Source organism: Pan troglodytes, chromosome 12 (genome assembly GCF_028858775.2).
Source record: "Pan troglodytes isolate AG18354 chromosome 12, NHGRI_mPanTro3-v2.0_pri, whole genome shotgun sequence".
In the NCBI taxonomy this organism is placed as follows: domain Eukaryota; kingdom Metazoa; phylum Chordata; class Mammalia; order Primates; family Hominidae; genus Pan; species Pan troglodytes.
This window is the reverse complement of record NC_072410.2, coordinates 76395400-76412632: the sequence shown is the minus strand read 5'-3', so window position 1 is coordinate 76412632 and position 17233 is coordinate 76395400. Positions and strand designations below refer to the sequence as shown.

At 48.4% G+C, this 17233-nt stretch overlaps 1 protein-coding gene across 2 annotated transcripts in view; it reads left to right on the top strand.

Annotated features, from left to right (window-relative positions):
- Positions 1 to 1238: 1238 nt before the first annotated feature.
- The window catches only part of EPAS1 (endothelial PAS domain protein 1), an 89339-nt gene continuing 73344 nt past the window's right edge, over positions 1239 to 17233 (top strand). Inside the window, exon 1 of one of the 2 annotated variants that reach the window (XM_001147219.7) lies at positions 1239 to 1862. In XM_001147219.7, coding sequence (XP_001147219.1) covers positions 1837 to 1862 — 26 coding nt within the window. In that variant the 5' untranslated portion in view covers positions 1239 to 1836. The remainder of the gene's footprint in view (positions 1863 to 17233) is intronic. The other variant, XM_054677824.2, reaches the window with a different exon arrangement.

Here is a 17233-nt window from a genome sequence, read left to right as displayed (position 1 = left end):
ACACGGGGAAAACACGTGTTCATTTTTATTATGGCGCTGAAACCTACCCTTCTCTTCAAATCGTTTCTGTAGATCGTTCTAGTATAAAATGTGGCAATAGGCTAAAGGGAGAGATATAGACCAGTTCTTTGGCCCTCGCTTTCCAACTTCAAGTTACACCTGTGAAACTCATGGGTCCTTCCACAGGCTTCAAAAACTAAGGGCGTCCCCTGTCCTCTCCCCAGATGTCCCTTCCCCATCGCCGGTAGCGAGTGGGAGACAGCTCAGCGCGGGGCAGGGGAGCACTGGGCCCGGAGATGGAAGGCAGCGTCAAAAGCGCCGCTGGAAAATCCCTGAGCGCTAACCGTTACCTGTGTGAGCCCTTAAATCTACGAATTTCCAACACCTGTAGCCTTTGCGTTTCCCAAGACTTCCATCGACCCTGGCGGCAGAGAGGGCAGGCCTGAGATGCAGTGACTTGAGGGCACATGGCCAACTCTTGTCACTCCAAGATCACACTGGGGAACCAGACTGACTTCTCCAATTCTGAACTCGCCCCGGCCCGCGCAGGAGCGGCGGGGTGCCGAGAGTAGGGACAGAAGGTCGGGCGGCTCAAAGGGCCTCCTCTCCCGCATCCCCGCCAAAACCAAACCGCCTGGCACAAGCCGGTAAGCAACCACCCTGCTGGGAGAGGGAAGGAAGAGCAGCCGCAGCCCTAGATCAATTTCCTTGCACTGTTTCTCCCAGACGGTCAAGTCAGCTGCGTCCCACCGAAAAGGGCGCATCGCCCACGCCCGAAACGCAGCCGCTGGGGGCCGAGAAATTATCCCCACCTGGCCCGAGGGCCACGCCACAGGGCCAGGGACGCAGGAGCGCAGCAGCGTGGAGGGGCTCCGCGCTGGCCCGGCGCTGCCCGCGGTCCTGCCCTCGTTCCAAGGGCACGGCGCCGGTACGAGGACACCGACGCTGTGGCGCAACTGCCGTCCCCCGCAGCAATCCCGGAGCCCGGCTCCCGGCTGCCCCTCGGCCCTGCGCAGGCTGCGTCTCCCCGACGCGGAGTCCCACCCCGCTACCCGCCGCCCAGACGACCTCATAAACAAGTCCTCGAAGTGCGGAGGCAGGAGGCGGGGCGCAGCGCGGGGGCAGGAGGCGGGCCAGGGTCAGGGCAGAGGCTGCGGCCGCGCGTCCCCATTGGCCGGGACGCAGTGAGCCGCCCGGAGCTCGGCGCGGGCGGGGCCTGCCGGCGCGTGCCCGCCCCCACCCCCGCGCCGGTGCCCGCCCCCCGCCCTCCGCGCCCGCCCCAAGCCGGCCGACGGAGTTTTTAAAGTGGGCTGCCGGCCGCGGGAGCTTTACACTCGCGAGCGGACCGCCACACGGGTCCGGTGCCCGCCGCGCTTCCGCCCCAGCGCTCCTGAGGCGGCCGTACAATCCTCGGCAGTGTCCTGAGACTGTATGGTCAGCTCAGCCCGGCCTCCGACTCCTTCCGACTCCCAGCATTCGAGCCACTTTTTTTTTTTCTTTGAAAACTCAGAAAAGTGACTCCTTTTCCAGGGAAAAAGGAACTTGGGTTCCCTTCTCTCCGTCCTCTTTTCGGGTCTGACAGCCTCCACCCACTCCTTCCCCGGACCCCGCCTCCGCGCGCAGGTTCCTCCCAGTCACCTTTCTCCACCCCCGCCCCCGCACCTAGCCCGCCGCGCGCCACCTTCCACCTGACTGCGCGGGGCGCTCGGGACCTGCGCGCACCTCGGACCTTCACCACCCGCCCGGGCCGTGGGGAGCGGACGAGGGCCACAGCCCCCCACCCGCCAGGGAGCCCAGGTGCTCGGCGTCTGAACGTCTCAAAGGGCCACAGCGACAATGACAGCTGACAAGGAGAAGAAAAGGTAAGCGGGCGTCCGGGCCGATCAGGGGGCCGGTCCGAGGCCAGGGCCGGGCTGCGCGGGGCAGGCGCGACCGAGAGTGGTTGGGAGAAGAGTGCTGAGAGGTCTTCGGAGCTCGAGGCTCGGTTTGGAGGGCTGTGAGGGGGAGAGCATGTGCCCGGTTTGGGGGCGCGGAGCAGCAGCTTTGCAGTAGAGACTTCTGCGGCTCGGAGGAGTCGGGGATTTGCGCGCACGGCGAGGCCAGGAGGCCGAGGGAGATGGCCTGGAGGTCGGAGGTGCTTCCGCGGTGCCTTTGAAAATCTCCCAGCCGCCCCGCACCAGATTACCGTGGCCACCGGCGCTTGGAAATGTTTGTGGGTGCATGTCCTCGACTTTCTCTGGTCTCTCATGTTGGGGCAGCATCCACGTCTCTATTTTTCTCTGGATTCCCGGAGTCCTTCCAAATGCGCTCCTATGCCCGCGCCGCGGCCCAAGTGGGCAAAGGGGGGCGGGAGGCGGAGAGCGGCTCAGGGACACGATCCTACCGAGGAGCCAGGACCCTTCAGAGCGCCCCGCTGCCGGGCTCCAGACCCCACCGAAGGTTGGAGAACCCACTTCCTCGTGCCGCACCTTGACTCTGGGGAGAGTAGGTAGTGAGTGACCTGGATTGCCCTGCGGGGGCAGATGGTTCGGTGTGTAGGAAGCGGACGGCAACACTGGATGTCCCTGGCAGGTCCGGGTGTCTGTCTCCTAAGAGGACAGAGAAGGGCAGCCACGATCTGCCCGCCTGCCCTCGCGAGCCTCTCGGCACTGGGTGAGAGGCAACTCTGGCCATTTCTTGCTGCCCTCTCGCCCTCTCCCGGCCGCTCCCAGTCCAGCCGGGCCCGGCGCTACCCGAGCGAGGGTTCGAGCCCTCTGCGCGGCCGCGCAGAAGCAGGTAGGGCCTCATCTTCTGCAAATGTGTGCGGCTCGCCGCCTGTCCCCTTTCTCCTCCTGCCTCCACCCGTGCGGCCCCAGTGGCCTGGAGCTTCCAGCCCCGCGCTCGGCCGCGGCTTGGCGAGGCTATGCTGCGGGAAGCTGGAATCCAACGCGCGGCCGGCTGAACCGCCTGAGCCGCGGGAAACCAGCGGCGGAGCGGCAGTGAAGAGGTGCGAGGATGAGGAGGACCGACTCGCTAAGGGAGGGAGGTGACTGGCCGGGAGGGCTCACTGCCGAGGTTGATTTGCTCTTGTTCCAACTTCCACTACGGGACTGGAGCCAGAAACCGTGTATCCTCCGGTCGAAAGCAGCGGTTCCCACCTCGGGGCACCGATAAGAATTTGATAGACGGGAGCGAATCGCGCCTGTCCTGGCTCGGCGCCCGGGCCCTTCACTGCGGGATCGCTAGGGGAGGGGATTGGGCTCTGCTCCCCTTTCCTGGCCGCAGTCCCCCCTTTCTCGTCACCGTCGCGCCCTCAGACCCAAGACAAGTGAGGGAGCCCTGAGACTGCAGCCGGCACATTCCCAGGGCCCTCGGAGCCGTCCTGGGGTTCCATGTCTTTTGAAGGCAGCAGAGCAAGGAAAAGACTCTTAAGATTCCAGTGCGTTTTGTAAAAACCAATCATAATGCTAATAATGACTGAACCATCGAAAATTAAAGTTATGGACAGCGCCTGCAGACGCTTTCGGGTCCGGAGCCGGGGAGGGAACTTGTGTATTTTACAACTGCGATGCCTATCGGGAATGTGGCAATCGCCGAGGTGGGGCCTGACAGTAATCTTGACAAATGTGTGAAGTGTCAGCTCCTCCTGCGCTCCTTAGCGCCGGGTTTTGTGCAGTTTTGTACCGTATATACCGAGAAACTTGGGAGCAGGGGAAAAATGATTTCGACACACCCAGCTACAGTACCTGCTTCGTTAGCGGACTGTTGGAAAGAGAGAAGAAGCGGGAATGGGAGCGGGAAGAACGTTGCGTAATTAGACTCCCAATTATTGGCGAGAGCGGCCGCTTTAAGAACCACTGTGGGGACTGCCTGCGAAACGCCTTGGAGGCCGCTGTGTGAGCTGCGGCTCCGGGCTGGTGGCCACGCGAGGGTGTCCGCCCTCTTCGACCTGCCTGGATTTTTGTGCTGCAGAATGGCAGGGCAAACAGCGTGTCCTTCACCATCTAGAGCCCCTTAAGGGGTTGTCCAATTCCTATTGGGCTAATCATTTTGAGACTCATTTACTTTTCGTGCCTGGGTCTGTTTGCTGGCTGCAGGCTTCTTTAGGGACCAAGATGTAATTAAAATATGTGAACCAATACATTGAAAGTTGGTGTTGTCATGTAAGTGACTGCTGTAGCTTTTCTGAGTGCCTCACAAGGGCGATGTGACAGTGAGGGGGCTCTCTGCTGATGATTCTGCCCACTAGTTCTTACATTTTGTGTTTCTTTGGTTTAGCAGAGCAGTTTCTTCCCCCAAATGCAATATGGGCAGAACATTTGGAATATTCGTTCTAACAATGGCCCCTCAAGAAGTGGGCGGATGATTTTGTCCCAGAATGTTCACACGTCGATAAATATGTTAATGTTTAATAATAAAGAGTTTGCTTTCTAAATGTTAGTTGGCTGGGTGTCCTTGATAGTACCAGTTTTGGTGGTAGTGGGCATTTGCGGTGACATCACAGATGTCAGAAACTGAAGCCTGGTGGGTGGGGGTACTGTACTTTCACTCACCTTTTTGTGCACGCATCTATCAGGAATGCCTGAGTCCTTTCACTGGGAAAAAAATGTGGAAATTCTGGGGTGCACGGGGTTTGAGGAGTGGTTCAGGCAAATGTAAATGAGATCCTTGGATAATCAGGGATCAAAGTCCAGTCCCAAAGCCAGACCTAGGTCCAGACACCTTCCCAGAGTGCTTATACAGTAGTGCTCAGTACAGGGCTAGCGTGGAAGGGGAATTGGAGACACCTGGATCTCCAATCTCCCCCTCCTTCTGACAGCTGGACTTAGTTGTTCCTCTCCTAAAATCAAATCGAACTCCATCATTATTCCAACTCTGAAGGGAAAAAATATTGCTGGACAGTTTCTCTCTATTTAAACATATATTTTAAATAAATATTCCCTCCACACTTGATATGTTTCCATTGTATTACCAGCAGCGCAGGATGATACAGAATTGATGTAACACATTGTTGGCTTGAGTATTTAAGTTTTAATTCATACAGTTTTCATGAAGTTCAAAAGAATGCCATCATTTCAAGTTTTTTTTTCAGTGGTGCTTATAAGGAGCCTAGAATTATTTTGTAAGAGACCATGGAAATCATCTAGTCAGACTTTTCTCTTTCTGGATAAGGAAACTGATGCCGAGAGAGGTTAAAAGAGTTCTCCGGTCACAAGGAAAATTAGTGCTGATAAGAGTCAGGGCTGGTCGCGGTGGCTCATGCCTGTAATCCCAGCACTTTGGGAGGCTGAGGCTGCGGATCACCTGAGGTCAGGAGTTCAAGACCAGCCTGGTCAACATGGTGAAACCCCGTCTCTATTAAAAACACAAAAAAATTAGCCGGGCGTGGTGGTGGGTGCCTGTAATCCCAGCTATTCTGGAGGCTGAGGCAGGAGAATTGCTTGAACCCGGGAGGTAGAGGCTGCAGTGAGCGGAGATAGCGCTGCTGCACTCCAGCGTGGGAAAGAGAGTGAAATTCCGTCTCAAAGAAAAAAAAAAAAGTCAGAACCCTGGTGTATTACTTTCAATTAAGTATGTATTTTCCTATTGTTCACAGGAGAGTACCCCAGCCCTGAAATATCTCTAGATAGTGAGGATGATTTCCGAAGGAGTGCCTTCCCCATCACAACTCTCAAACCGCTGAACCTTATAGAAAGGAGATTTGCTTTTCTGGATAATTATCAACACCTTTAGGCTGCAGTAGAAGTGATGATTCTGTTTGCTTTTTGAAAAAAAAAAAAGGAAGCAGAGTTGAATTGATGCTGTTCCCAGTGTCTGTAAACTTTGAGAAGTATGAGTTCATTGTAGTTAGAAAAAAATCTACTTATATAGGTAGACCTCATTAAACAAAACCAATGCAAGGACCGCTCCTCAGTGGAGCAGATTGCTTTTTGAGGTAGAGAACATTCAAGCAGCTGCTAGATTGATTTTTGTACTGGGTTAGTTGGCATTTTCACTAGGAGTGAAAACTGTGAGACTAAACAGTTTAATTTACTTAGAATGTCCCTCTTTCTCTCTCTGTGTGTGTGTGTGTGTGTGTGTGTGTGTGCGCGTGTGTGCCCGTGCGTCGGGGTGGGGGGGGGCGGTGGTGATTCTCAACTTTCTAGGAATTTATTAAGTAAAGTGTTTAGAAATGGAAGGAAACAATTAGATAATTCTTAGTGCTCCAGGATTTTAGGCTCCTACATTTGAAAATACTTGCTGTGATTAATTGTCTTGAGATTTAGGCTTTTCCACTTTTCAGGAAATCTAGTAGTTTTTTGGGGGTTTTGTTTTGTTTTCCTTGGTTCTGCCCTATGCCAACCTGCTAGTTTCCCTTTTTATTTTAGCCTGATGAATCTTCCCTTTTGCTTTCAGTACTAACCATTGCTGGTAGTTCTTAACAGGTCTAGCTTTTACCAATATTGTCAAGTTAGCAATATTAGCTCCTGGGGCCCTAGTACTCTGTACTTCCACCCCTCTCCCCACCAGTACCATGCTGCCTGTTCACATGATGGACACCAGCTCTGATATTCACCCTAAGATATAATCCATAAGATGACAAACTTGTATTCAACACCGACTTCTACTCTGGCTAAAATGCTGAAGAGAATACTAAGAAATAGGGGATATGGTCCTGGTCATCAAGTTGCTTAGTCTTATTAGGGAAAAAAAAAAAAAAAGAGATACAAGGAAGCTTAAGTAAAAATATAAGGGGTTGGGCGTGGTAACTCATGCCTGTAATCCCAGCACTTTGAGAGGCCGAGGCAGGCAGATCACGAGGTCAGAAGTTTGAGACCAGCCTGGCCAATGTGGTGAAACCCCATCTCTACTAAAAATACAAAAAATTAGCCAGGCGTGGTGGCGTATGCCTGTAGTCCCAGCTACTCAAGAGGCTGAGGCAGGAGAATCGCTTGAACCCGGGAGGCGGAGGTTGCAGTGAGCCGAGATCATGCCACTGCACTCCAGTGTGGGTGACAGAGCGAGACAACGTCAAAGAAAGAAAGAAAAGAAAGAAAATATAAAGAGCTGACAGCCTACATGCTTTTCTGTAGAAATCTAATATTTTGAAGCAAAAGATAAGCTCTGAGTAGCATTTCAGGTAATAACCGCCCCCCTCCCCAACACACACATAAGCACACACAATTATTTAAGAGTATTATGTGTATTTAGAGGTGGAGAAATTTGTTCCTAGTGTCCCCGGAACCACACAGAGTAGGTGCTGACCACCAGCTTAAAGTCTGGCTCAGAAGGAAGGTCAAATGGGAGAAGGCAGTCTTTGAGGGCTAACGAGAGGAAAGAAAACACACAAGGCTCCCTATGGTGTATCCCTTATCATGTACTTCGACACCATACACAGGAAGGCCCCTGAAATGGAATGTTTGCTGTTCTTTATACACTTGCTTTGGGTGGGGACATGGAAAGGGAGCTGGTGGGGCTCCACAGACAACAGGGGTAGTAATTTCTGTTCCCCTGAGAATATCAGTGGAGACAGCTATGACTCCAGGAAGGCCAAGAAGGGAGAGGGAGCTTCTTAACCAGGCTTTGTGAATGGGTTTCAGAGGCTGGCGTGTAAATCTCTGAAAATGTGTGCAAGGCATTATGTATAGAAGCAACTTGTTCTAAAGGAAGTCTGTTCAGCTCTCCATAGCCTTTCAAAGGTTCTAGGATATGGAAAAGGCAAGCCCTTGCTCTTGGATGTCTGATATGGTGACTGTCTTATGTTTCAGAGTCTTTCTGTTCAGATCCAGACAGTTCTTGTGTTTTACTGCCATTGCCTCTCCCTGTGGTGAAGAATGGGGAGGAGGATGGTGTGTGTATTTAGTAAAGGTTCTGAGGTGCCGCTTAATCTTCCCTGTCCCTGGCTGGCGTGTCCGTCCACCTACATGTCTGCCCTCAGTCTTGGAAGGACGGGAAGCCAAGTGCCCTGCACAGGGTAAATACTGGTATGATTCATTTTATTAATGCTTCTGAAAAATGACTGTGAAAACAAATTTATCCTCAAATGTTCCATCATCCTCAAACAGTTATTTGGAGGACCTTCATGTTCTAGGAATGTATGTGGTCTTAATAGAAATTATATTTTGCATCAGGACAACACAAAAAACTGACAGTCTTATTTGTGCCAGTGCCGTCCTCAGAACTTTACATGGATTAACTTTTAAATCCTGTGAGATAAGCCCTGTTATTATCCCCACTTCATTGATGGGAAAGCTGAAGTCTAGAAGGGCTAACTGCCCAAGGTCATATAGGTAGCATGGGCAGAGCTGCATTCAACCTGAGTAAAGGAGGTCCCCAGAGTCTATACTCTCAATGGGTGTTCCATACGCCCTTCCCTTACTGAAGATATCTATAAAGTATTTAATACTGCTTCTGACTCACCATAAGTGCTCTATAAATGACAACTGCCTTTGTTGTTTTCCTTATAATTATAATTACTTTTCTTTTTTGTGATTTATCACTTGCATCAAACCTCACAAGCAGATAGGGATTGAAGATCTGAAAGGCCAACATGGAACTCCTTGAATTTCTTATTTTTCATGGGTTTTCCTAGACCCTGACAAGAGGTGGTTCTCTCCTGCCCCAAGAAGTTCAAAGCTTTCCACATCCCACCCTTCGCTGGTGGCAAGACTTCAATAATTACTTCAGCCTTCGGACTCCATTGTGCAGGAGAACCTGTTAGAAGCTCTTCCTCTGTGGCTTCTGAAGAACCATCAAGATGCACAGGACTTCCTGTGGCTCTTTTGATCTTTTGAAATTGCAAGCACAGGAAGGAAAGAATGGATAGGGGGATAAAGAATAGCTATGATTGTTGTGATAATAGCATGTTGCATTTCTATAGAGCCCTTTCGCTGATGAGCCCTGAGCCTTCACAGCCATCACACTGTTGGCCTCTGCACTGTGAACCTAGAGGGTACCTTGAGTTTTTCTAGTGCTGTCAAACAGAATTGCATTGACACATACCTTAATCAAGAGAGAAGCAAGCCGTGTTGGCAACTGCGCGTCACAGTCCATGTGGTGGTCATCCATGGGGTGCCCCTAATAGCATCTGTAATTTTCAAGTAGATGTTGGGTGTAATTTGGTGACCCTTGTCTGTTCCCACTGTTGGAAGCCCCATAACTGATCTGATGAAAGCATAAAGTGAAGAAGAGTGGCGAGACCCTTTGTGAGATACCTGGAGCTGAAGAGTCAGGTGTGGAATGGACAAGAATGTTATCCACTTCTAAGTGACCTTGTTTTTTCTCATTTCTTAAGAAATACCTGTTTGCTTGACTGCCTTAGGCTGTTTGCAGGGGCCACTTGTACGTCAGCAAAACTCTTACTAGATGACATCACTGCCAGAAGTTCCACATGTTTCCAGGAGGCACATTTCCCACTGCCCCCACTCCCCCGAACTTGGAAAGATTCCTCAGTTTTAAAGTTATAAGTAATTTCCATGCCAGATAATGATCCTGTGAACAGATCCTTTTCTCATGTGGAAAAATATTTCAGAAAGGGTGTCTTGTCAATGAGAAAAATGACCCCATTGAAACATATGTTTATTTGCCATGTACTCATCTGACGTTTCGTGAATTCTATAAAGCCATGGAAGTGGATTGTTAGAAGTGTCTTATACACCCCTAGTGACTTCTTGAACTGTCCCCCCCATCCCCAGCCATGGAACTCTCCTATTAAAAAAACTAAGAGATAAGTGGTAGCAATCATAACAAATTAGTGATTTTATCTGGTTAGGCCGTGTAATCAAACACATGGGCAGGAAAGTGGATCCATTATGTTGTACTCATGATTGTGGTGTTGAAGGTAACCCCCATTGCCCTGTAGGCTGCCCCCAGAAGCAGGGGGTACAGCCAATAGTATTCTTAGAAGTTAATCAATTCTGTAACGGGTTGAGTTTTTTGGTCTCATTTTTAGTCCGAGGTGCCCTGATGCTGGCCTGTGACTAAGGGGAGTCAGTGGCTTGTTATGAATAAGAGGACACATGAGCTGAATCTGAGAAAGTTCAGAAGCATTTTATAAGTTGTTTAAAATATATCCATTAAAGTATATGATTATTTTTTGGTAATCATTTAAATCATTGTGCTGTGTGTCTACCCAGACAGTATTTATCTGTCTCTCGATGTTGTATTAGTATAGTATTAAAAAAATACACACATTTCACTCTTGATAAAAACTTTGCATACTGTCACTACTTTGTATAAGATTTTTCCTGACTGCCTCTGGTTAGGGGGCAGGGAGCAAGAAGACCAGCATGCTTTCCTTCCTTTATATTTGGGAAATGGAGGTGCTGAGAGAAACAAGCCACACTGTCTGAAGTGAAACCTAGAAGTGGACCTGGGTGTCCATGGTGAGGGAAAGCCCATATGTACCACCTTGGGCTCCAGTTACAAGGTAATGAGCCATGAGCACAAAAGGGTGACTCAAAATTCAATGCCAGCCATTCTCATTACTAATGAGTAATTACAGCAAATATTTACAGGCCTCCTTCCTACCTTTATGACTTCCTGTTACTGAAGCACTTTGGAGTATTGAGAAAGATTGTCCTGGAAAAATACGTCACACACAGTTGCAGGAAAGAGTGCCTTTAAGCACACATAAAAACTCGGTTACTTGGCTTTGTTTATGAATTCCACATAGAAACAACAGAAAATTGTGCCTTTTGAGGAACTGCTTGAGAATCCTTCCTTCTGCATTTCAAGACAAGATTTTAAAAATCACATATGTCAAATATATGGGGAAATGAGACACAATGTTTTTAGAGAGTGTCTAGAAATAATAGGACTGTGCAAGTTAGTACAGCAAAATTTTGGGTCAAAGCACGGGTCATTTGACAAACTCTCTTTATGAACATTACCTCTGCAATATTTTTCTAAATGAAAACAATCACACTTAATAGAATTAATCAGGATGGGAGCTAGAAGCGTATAATTCACTTTCCACAGATTGGAGTAAATCCTCATAATGCCCCTTTCCTGTGTATTTCGTTAAAAAAGCACTCCAGTGAGATTGCTTTCGCAGTAAGTTTCTGTAAACCACTGTACCCTTGTATTTCTCTCCTGTGTTTCCAAGAGTTCTCAGATGCTATTTTCGAATGGCAGCGTTCACTCCAGAGCTGGCTGAGGTCGACGAAGCTAATTTTGGTGCCTTGGTGCCCAGGGTGAAGGGAGAGAGAAGTCCTCTGCAGAGCCAAAAGGACTCTCTGGGGCCTGGGTTTGGAGCAGTGTGGTGTTGCTGGACACACCACATTTCACCTTTAGAACCTTTATTTGTGTGCTTGCACAACAAATGTTTACCCAGATATTAAGATAAGGAAAGTATGAAGGTCACATTTCACTGGTGACAAGAGAGCTTCTATAAATGTAACCATATCGTTGTGCAGCGGGAGTCTGTCTTTTATTCTGTACCCGGGACTTAGGGGGAATTATTGGTGGGTGGGGCATGGGAGTTGAGGCTCTTCTTGGTTTTTTGGCTTTCTTGCTATCACTCTGTTTGTCTTGCCTCAGCTGATGTGCACCTCCCATTTGGTAAGGGCCTTTGTCATGGCCAAGACATCTAAAGAAATCCTAGTCTGTGTGGCTGGGCACTGTGTGGTCCCTTGACTCTCTGGAGTCTTCCAGAGTTCCATGGAAATTAGTGCCCCCGTGCATTTCCCTGCCAACTGACTGGAAGGCACCCTGGCTGCTGAGATCGCTTTCCTGGTCCCCCAGAAGAGGTCCACGTGGTGCTGATCCTGCAGCTGTTTTAGGCCTCCTCAGCGGGATTGTCCTATCCTCGGAGCACAGAGAATCTTCAGAGTGGGATAGGGGTTTCTTTTGTGGATTTGGGTTTCTCTTAGGGATCTCCAAAGATTAGCTAGACACTCAGGGCCTCAGTAAAGACATGGGTCCTTGGCCTCATGGCAGTGGGAGTTCACCTTGCTGACTACAAGGGACCCCACCTCACCTCTATCGCCCATTCACCATCATTCACTGTGCCTCCTGAGTTCCTAATACACAAGCCTCCTCCCACAGCCTCAAAGGCAGTGCTGCAGTACTCATTCCCACTTCTATTCCCTCACACTAGCTCCTCCATCTGGATGCTTTTCCCCTCTCTTCCTATTCAAATAGCTCCTACTTTCCTATTGTGAGCCCAGGCTTCCCGAAATCTTACACAAAATCACTAAGGGAGCGTAGAAATTTCCACAGTGACACTCCCACTCCCTGCATTACTAGCTTTTGGTTGTTTGCCAAAGAGCCTGCTTATATTTCCTTGTTATCTAATGACACTTTATTTGTTTTTGCCTTTCTAACAATATAGCATGTTCCTGAAGGCCAAGGATGTCTGATTTTCTGATGTGCCCTAATACCTTGCTTGCTTTTTTTTGGGGGGGGCTCTGAAATCGTGCTTAGTTTTTTAAAAAAAATAATAGAATTGCTTTGTTCATGTCCCTTGGGTTACTTGGAAAGCCTGCCTCACAAGCTCTGCTTTCTTTATTCATGTAGATTTGACCCCTTTACTTATTTCCCTTTAAAAAGAAAGAAAAAGGAAAAGAAAAAATTTGGGGGACCACAGTCAGGTCTTATTGATACATAACTTTATATCAGATGCAAACGTCAGGCTAGTATTATATCAGTGCTTCACTTCAAGAATGCCTTATACACTAATGTGAGTACAGCCAAACAGAATACTCCAGCTTAATCTCAAAGTTAAAAGCAAGATGGGGAAGTTGTGCAAGAGGGCACTAGCTCTCAGTTCAGAGATCATCTTCCCTGGGAAGCCTTCCCTGATTAACTGCACATTGGTTACCCCTGTGTTTATAGATGGTCTTCAGTCTGTATTTTGTTATTTGTATGATGCTTTTACAACTTGCTTTTGAAGGTTGGGGGTGGCGTATGTCCCTGATCACCACTCAAGTGGTAAGCCCTTCAAGAGCAAAGACCCAGTCATTTTTTCCTGTTCTTTTTTCCCCACAGAAGTCAGAATAGAGGTCTCTTGAGGTGCTCAGTAATTATTTGTAGACTGAGTAATTCTGTCTATGTCAGGAACTTTGGGAGTTTGGTGTAGAGAACTGGAAGCACAGGTAGACACTTTGCTCACATCAACCTAACTTATCCTCATTGCTTATCCACCATGCGTAGAGCAGGGTTTGTGGGAATCATCACTGTGTGTAGATGTTTATAGGTTCCCTCCCAAATTCAGGTGCTATGCTGTACCGTGAGGTTACAAAGAGGCATTAGATGGACCCTGCACTCAGGATGTCCTAAAATGATTTGTTTAAGCAATATAAGATGATTTATGTTAATGGATGTCCAAGCTGCCTTTACAATGTTGCCATCTTGTTAGGAAGTCACAACCAACTCAGATAAAACATTGAGCAAACAATGGAAGATTGATAGTAATTAAGTGAGAGTGAGTAAGGGTAAATAGATCTTGTGTGTTGGGAATAGTTATGGAAGTGATTAGTGGAGATTAGAGGGAGGTTTATTGGAGGAGCATGAAGACCTAGGTCTGTCTTGAAGATTAGGTAGAATTTGGATAGGCAGATGAGTATGGGGCATTCCATTTGAGGTGAATTGCATAAGTAAAATGAGAAGGCAGGAATAAACAGAGTGTGCAGGCCAGGACTGGTGAGCCAGTTCCTTCCAGAGCTGGATCTGGAGCTCTGTTAGCAGAAAGGAGATGAGGACCAGGCCTGGGCTGGTGTTGGGAAGTTTAGGGGCAGGCCTTCCTGAGTCATGTTGTGATGGAATCTTTGGGTTGCCTTGGGGCCATGGGAGCAGTGCATGCCTCTTCTGGCACATGAGAAGCTGCTCAGGGCATCTCCATCATTAGCCCTCCAACCAGAAGCCTAGCTCTAGTGTGAGCATCAAGTGGGTGGTTGGAGGAGGCCATGATTTGTCTTCTATAATATTGACCTCAAAGCCTCCCCTGCTAGCCCTTAGTAAATCAGGCATGTGTGAATGTGCCCAAATCACTCTGATATATGTTTCTTTTTGGCCTGTACCACTTCTCAGGGTAATAAACGCCATGTCTGAGTCTCCTAGTCCACGGAGTGGGAGCTGGAAGAGGACAGCTTGCTGTATCCTAAAATAGCAGTGACCCTCATCCCCATGTTCTCTTTCTGATGGTAAAGACTTTGTCCCCCTCATTATTTGATAAGGTTCTCTTTCTGATGGTAAAGGCTTTGTCCCCCTCATTATTTGATAAGGTTCTCTTTCTGATGGTAAAGGCTTTGTCCCCCTCATTATTTGATAAGGCTCTCATTCTGTCCCTTTCTCATTCTGGATTCTAGGTTTTTGAGTGAGTCTAACCATTATGGAAAGAGAACAGTCCCTTCAATATCCCACTATCTGTAGGGCATGACACAGCCAAATCCAAGTCAGACCATCCCTTTGATCAATTTCTACCAATAACTGTTCATTGCACACCCTGTACGGAGCACTGCGACCAAGCTGTTCCTTGACCTTCTCCTTTCCTAGTGTTTGGTCACAACACTCCCTAAAGCCCTAACTCAAGTTCTTGGGATGATACCACCAGAAGAGGGAAAAAAGGAGCCGTCTTCCTGAAGTCACCTGGGTAGAGCAGCTGGGGATTTTTCCCTCCTCGAGCAGGTGTAACCTTTCCCCTGGAGGAATTTAGAAACACTTAAAGTCATACCTGAACACTGTGGGCCAGGCCTTGGCCAGAGATCCCAAATCACTGGAGAAGATTCCATTCCAGGGACCAGTAGAGGCCAGCGGGTCTCATCCAAGTCACTTTAGCTCATTCTGTCCACCGGTACTTTGAGGGAGGCTATATAACTCCTGAGTACTTTTGGCTTAGAATTTAACCTCACAATGACAACTGCATGTTTGGCCTTTTTTTTTGAGACGGAGTCTCGCTCTGTTGCCCAGGCTGGAGTGCAGTGGCACGATCTTGGCTCACTGCAAGCTCTGCCTCCCAGGTTCACGCCATTCTCCTGCTTCAGCCTCCCCAGTAGTTGGGACTACAGGTGCCTGCCACCATGCCCGGCTAATTTTTTTGTATTTTTAGTAGAGACGGGGTTTCACCGTGTTAACCAGGATGGTCTCGATCTCCTGACCTGTGATCCACCCGCCTCGGCCTCCCAGAGTGCTGGGATTACAGACGTGAGCCACTGCACCCAGCATATTTGGCCTCTTATTCCTTTTCTGTCCCTCTAGTAATCAATAAATGCTTGTAAAACTGGGAAACTGCTGCCTGGCCCAGGCAGGATTGGTTGGTTCAATGACTCGCTCCACAGTCATTCTCTGCTCATTGCCTACTCTGTGCAGGCTGCTGAGCCTCAGGCCCGAGAGCAGGGAAGGGCCCTCTACAGTTAGGTGGAAAGGAGCCTGGACTGTCAGAACCAGGAAAAGACTGCAGGTGCCAGAGAGCTTTGGAGCACAGCGCAGCCCAAACTAAGGGACTAGTCTCAAGAATCTCCTAAGAACTCCCCTAGGCTAGAAAGTGTTGTTTACCCAAATCTTGCCATGGCTAGAAATTTGAGTCTAGCATCTACCTTCTCACAGCTCCAGGTGGACCTCCAGAAGGAAAAGGAAGATGTCCTACCAAGCTAACCTGTGACTAGGTATCTGTTAGGGTGTGAAACCTGTGAACATATCCACGTCTTTTCCTTTGTGTTCATTTCCTTTTCTCTTCCTTTTTAAAGTAAAACATCCTTTTGAAAAGTTCCAACTTTGCCTTTGCTGAACTCCTAGCAAGTACTTTTCCCCACCTTGGCTAGTGAGATGTTGAGACATGGGCACACCTGAGGGTGGTGTGGTCACTGTGGCCGCCAGCCAGCCCAAGGCCTTGGGAAAGCCTGGTGAGCAGAAAACCCAGGCAGAAAGGAGTCTGGGTGACTGTGAGCATTGATCCCTTTGTTCCTGAGTCATCTCTTTTGAGCACATTTGAAACCATTTTCCATACCCAAATCAACATAATCTTGGTGATTCCAGGCCACCTGTATCTCCTTGTATGGCTCCAGATATTACCAGGGCAATGACGACAACTTAATTCTTCTTGAGTTAGATCTTCAGGGCCAAGGCACAGTACATGTTTATTTTGGAGAGAGACAAACTTTCACCCACTTGAATTTCTTTGCCTCCAAAATTAGCGTTGGGATGACCACAGGGTTCTGTGTTTCTTGGCTTTTATCTTGCCAAACGGATTATAAATGCTCCCGAGTCACCTTCTCTTTTTTTGTGTCCCTGGCAAAGCCTACCTCCACATGGGGTTCAGAGGAGCTCTCAAGTCTCTAGGAGTTTGAAAGACTTTTCTAGATCTTTCTCTGATGTGTGTGACCTAGGACAGGTAATTTAACCTTACTTTCTTTAACCCCTTTCCTAAGTGGGGTTAGACATATTTGCTGCTTTCTCAGAGTACTATTATGAGTTTGAAATGAGCTAGAGTTTCATAAAACCATGCATTTTTAAAGTCTATTATATTTTTAAAATCACTTTTGCAACTATTATCTCAATAGAACTTTGAAAAATTTAAAGGGCAGACCTTCAAGGCATCATTATTAACAAGCACAGCAATATAATCATTAGGCACATTATTGCCTGTTGATGTGATTTGGCTGCAGTTGGAAGGCAGCCTTAGGAAAAGCTAGGAGACTCTTGCTCTCAGGCCTTTAAATTTCTTACCTGGCTGGGATTTTCAGAATTATTAGTTTTTACTAATAATGATTTTTGGGTATCAGTTCTATTTTTGCCCATACCCTGAGATGTGAGGAAATCTGATTATACCCAAGAGACCAACGACACTTCCAGGATTCTAGCTAAAGGGTCTGACCAGTTATGCTCCTTTCTACATCTGGCCTGTTTTTCCCTCCCCTGTGGAGATGGAGATGGTTTGTGCAAGACGTGATTCTGTCGAGAATGGGAATATCCCTTCAACTCAGCACACCCAAATCTCTAAACCTAAAGAGCTACATCTGTACCATGTCTGCTCAGGTCCTACTTGTTGCTTTGCATCTTATGAGCAAGACCTAATTGTGGGCTCCCAAAGAAAGCAGATGACTTGCCCAAGGTCTTTAAGAGGTCAGACAGCTACTAGCAGAGAAACAGAGTGAATGCTGACACCTAAAAGATACCTTGTCCTTCCGGTGTTACTAGAAGTGGGAAAAAGGCTTTGAGTGCAAACGCCTGGCTGTGCTACATACTGACCATGAGATGTGACAGGCCACTCAGCTCTGGCCTCTGATCCTTCATCTGTAACATCTTTGATGCCCCTAATGCCTAAGCTTGCTCATCC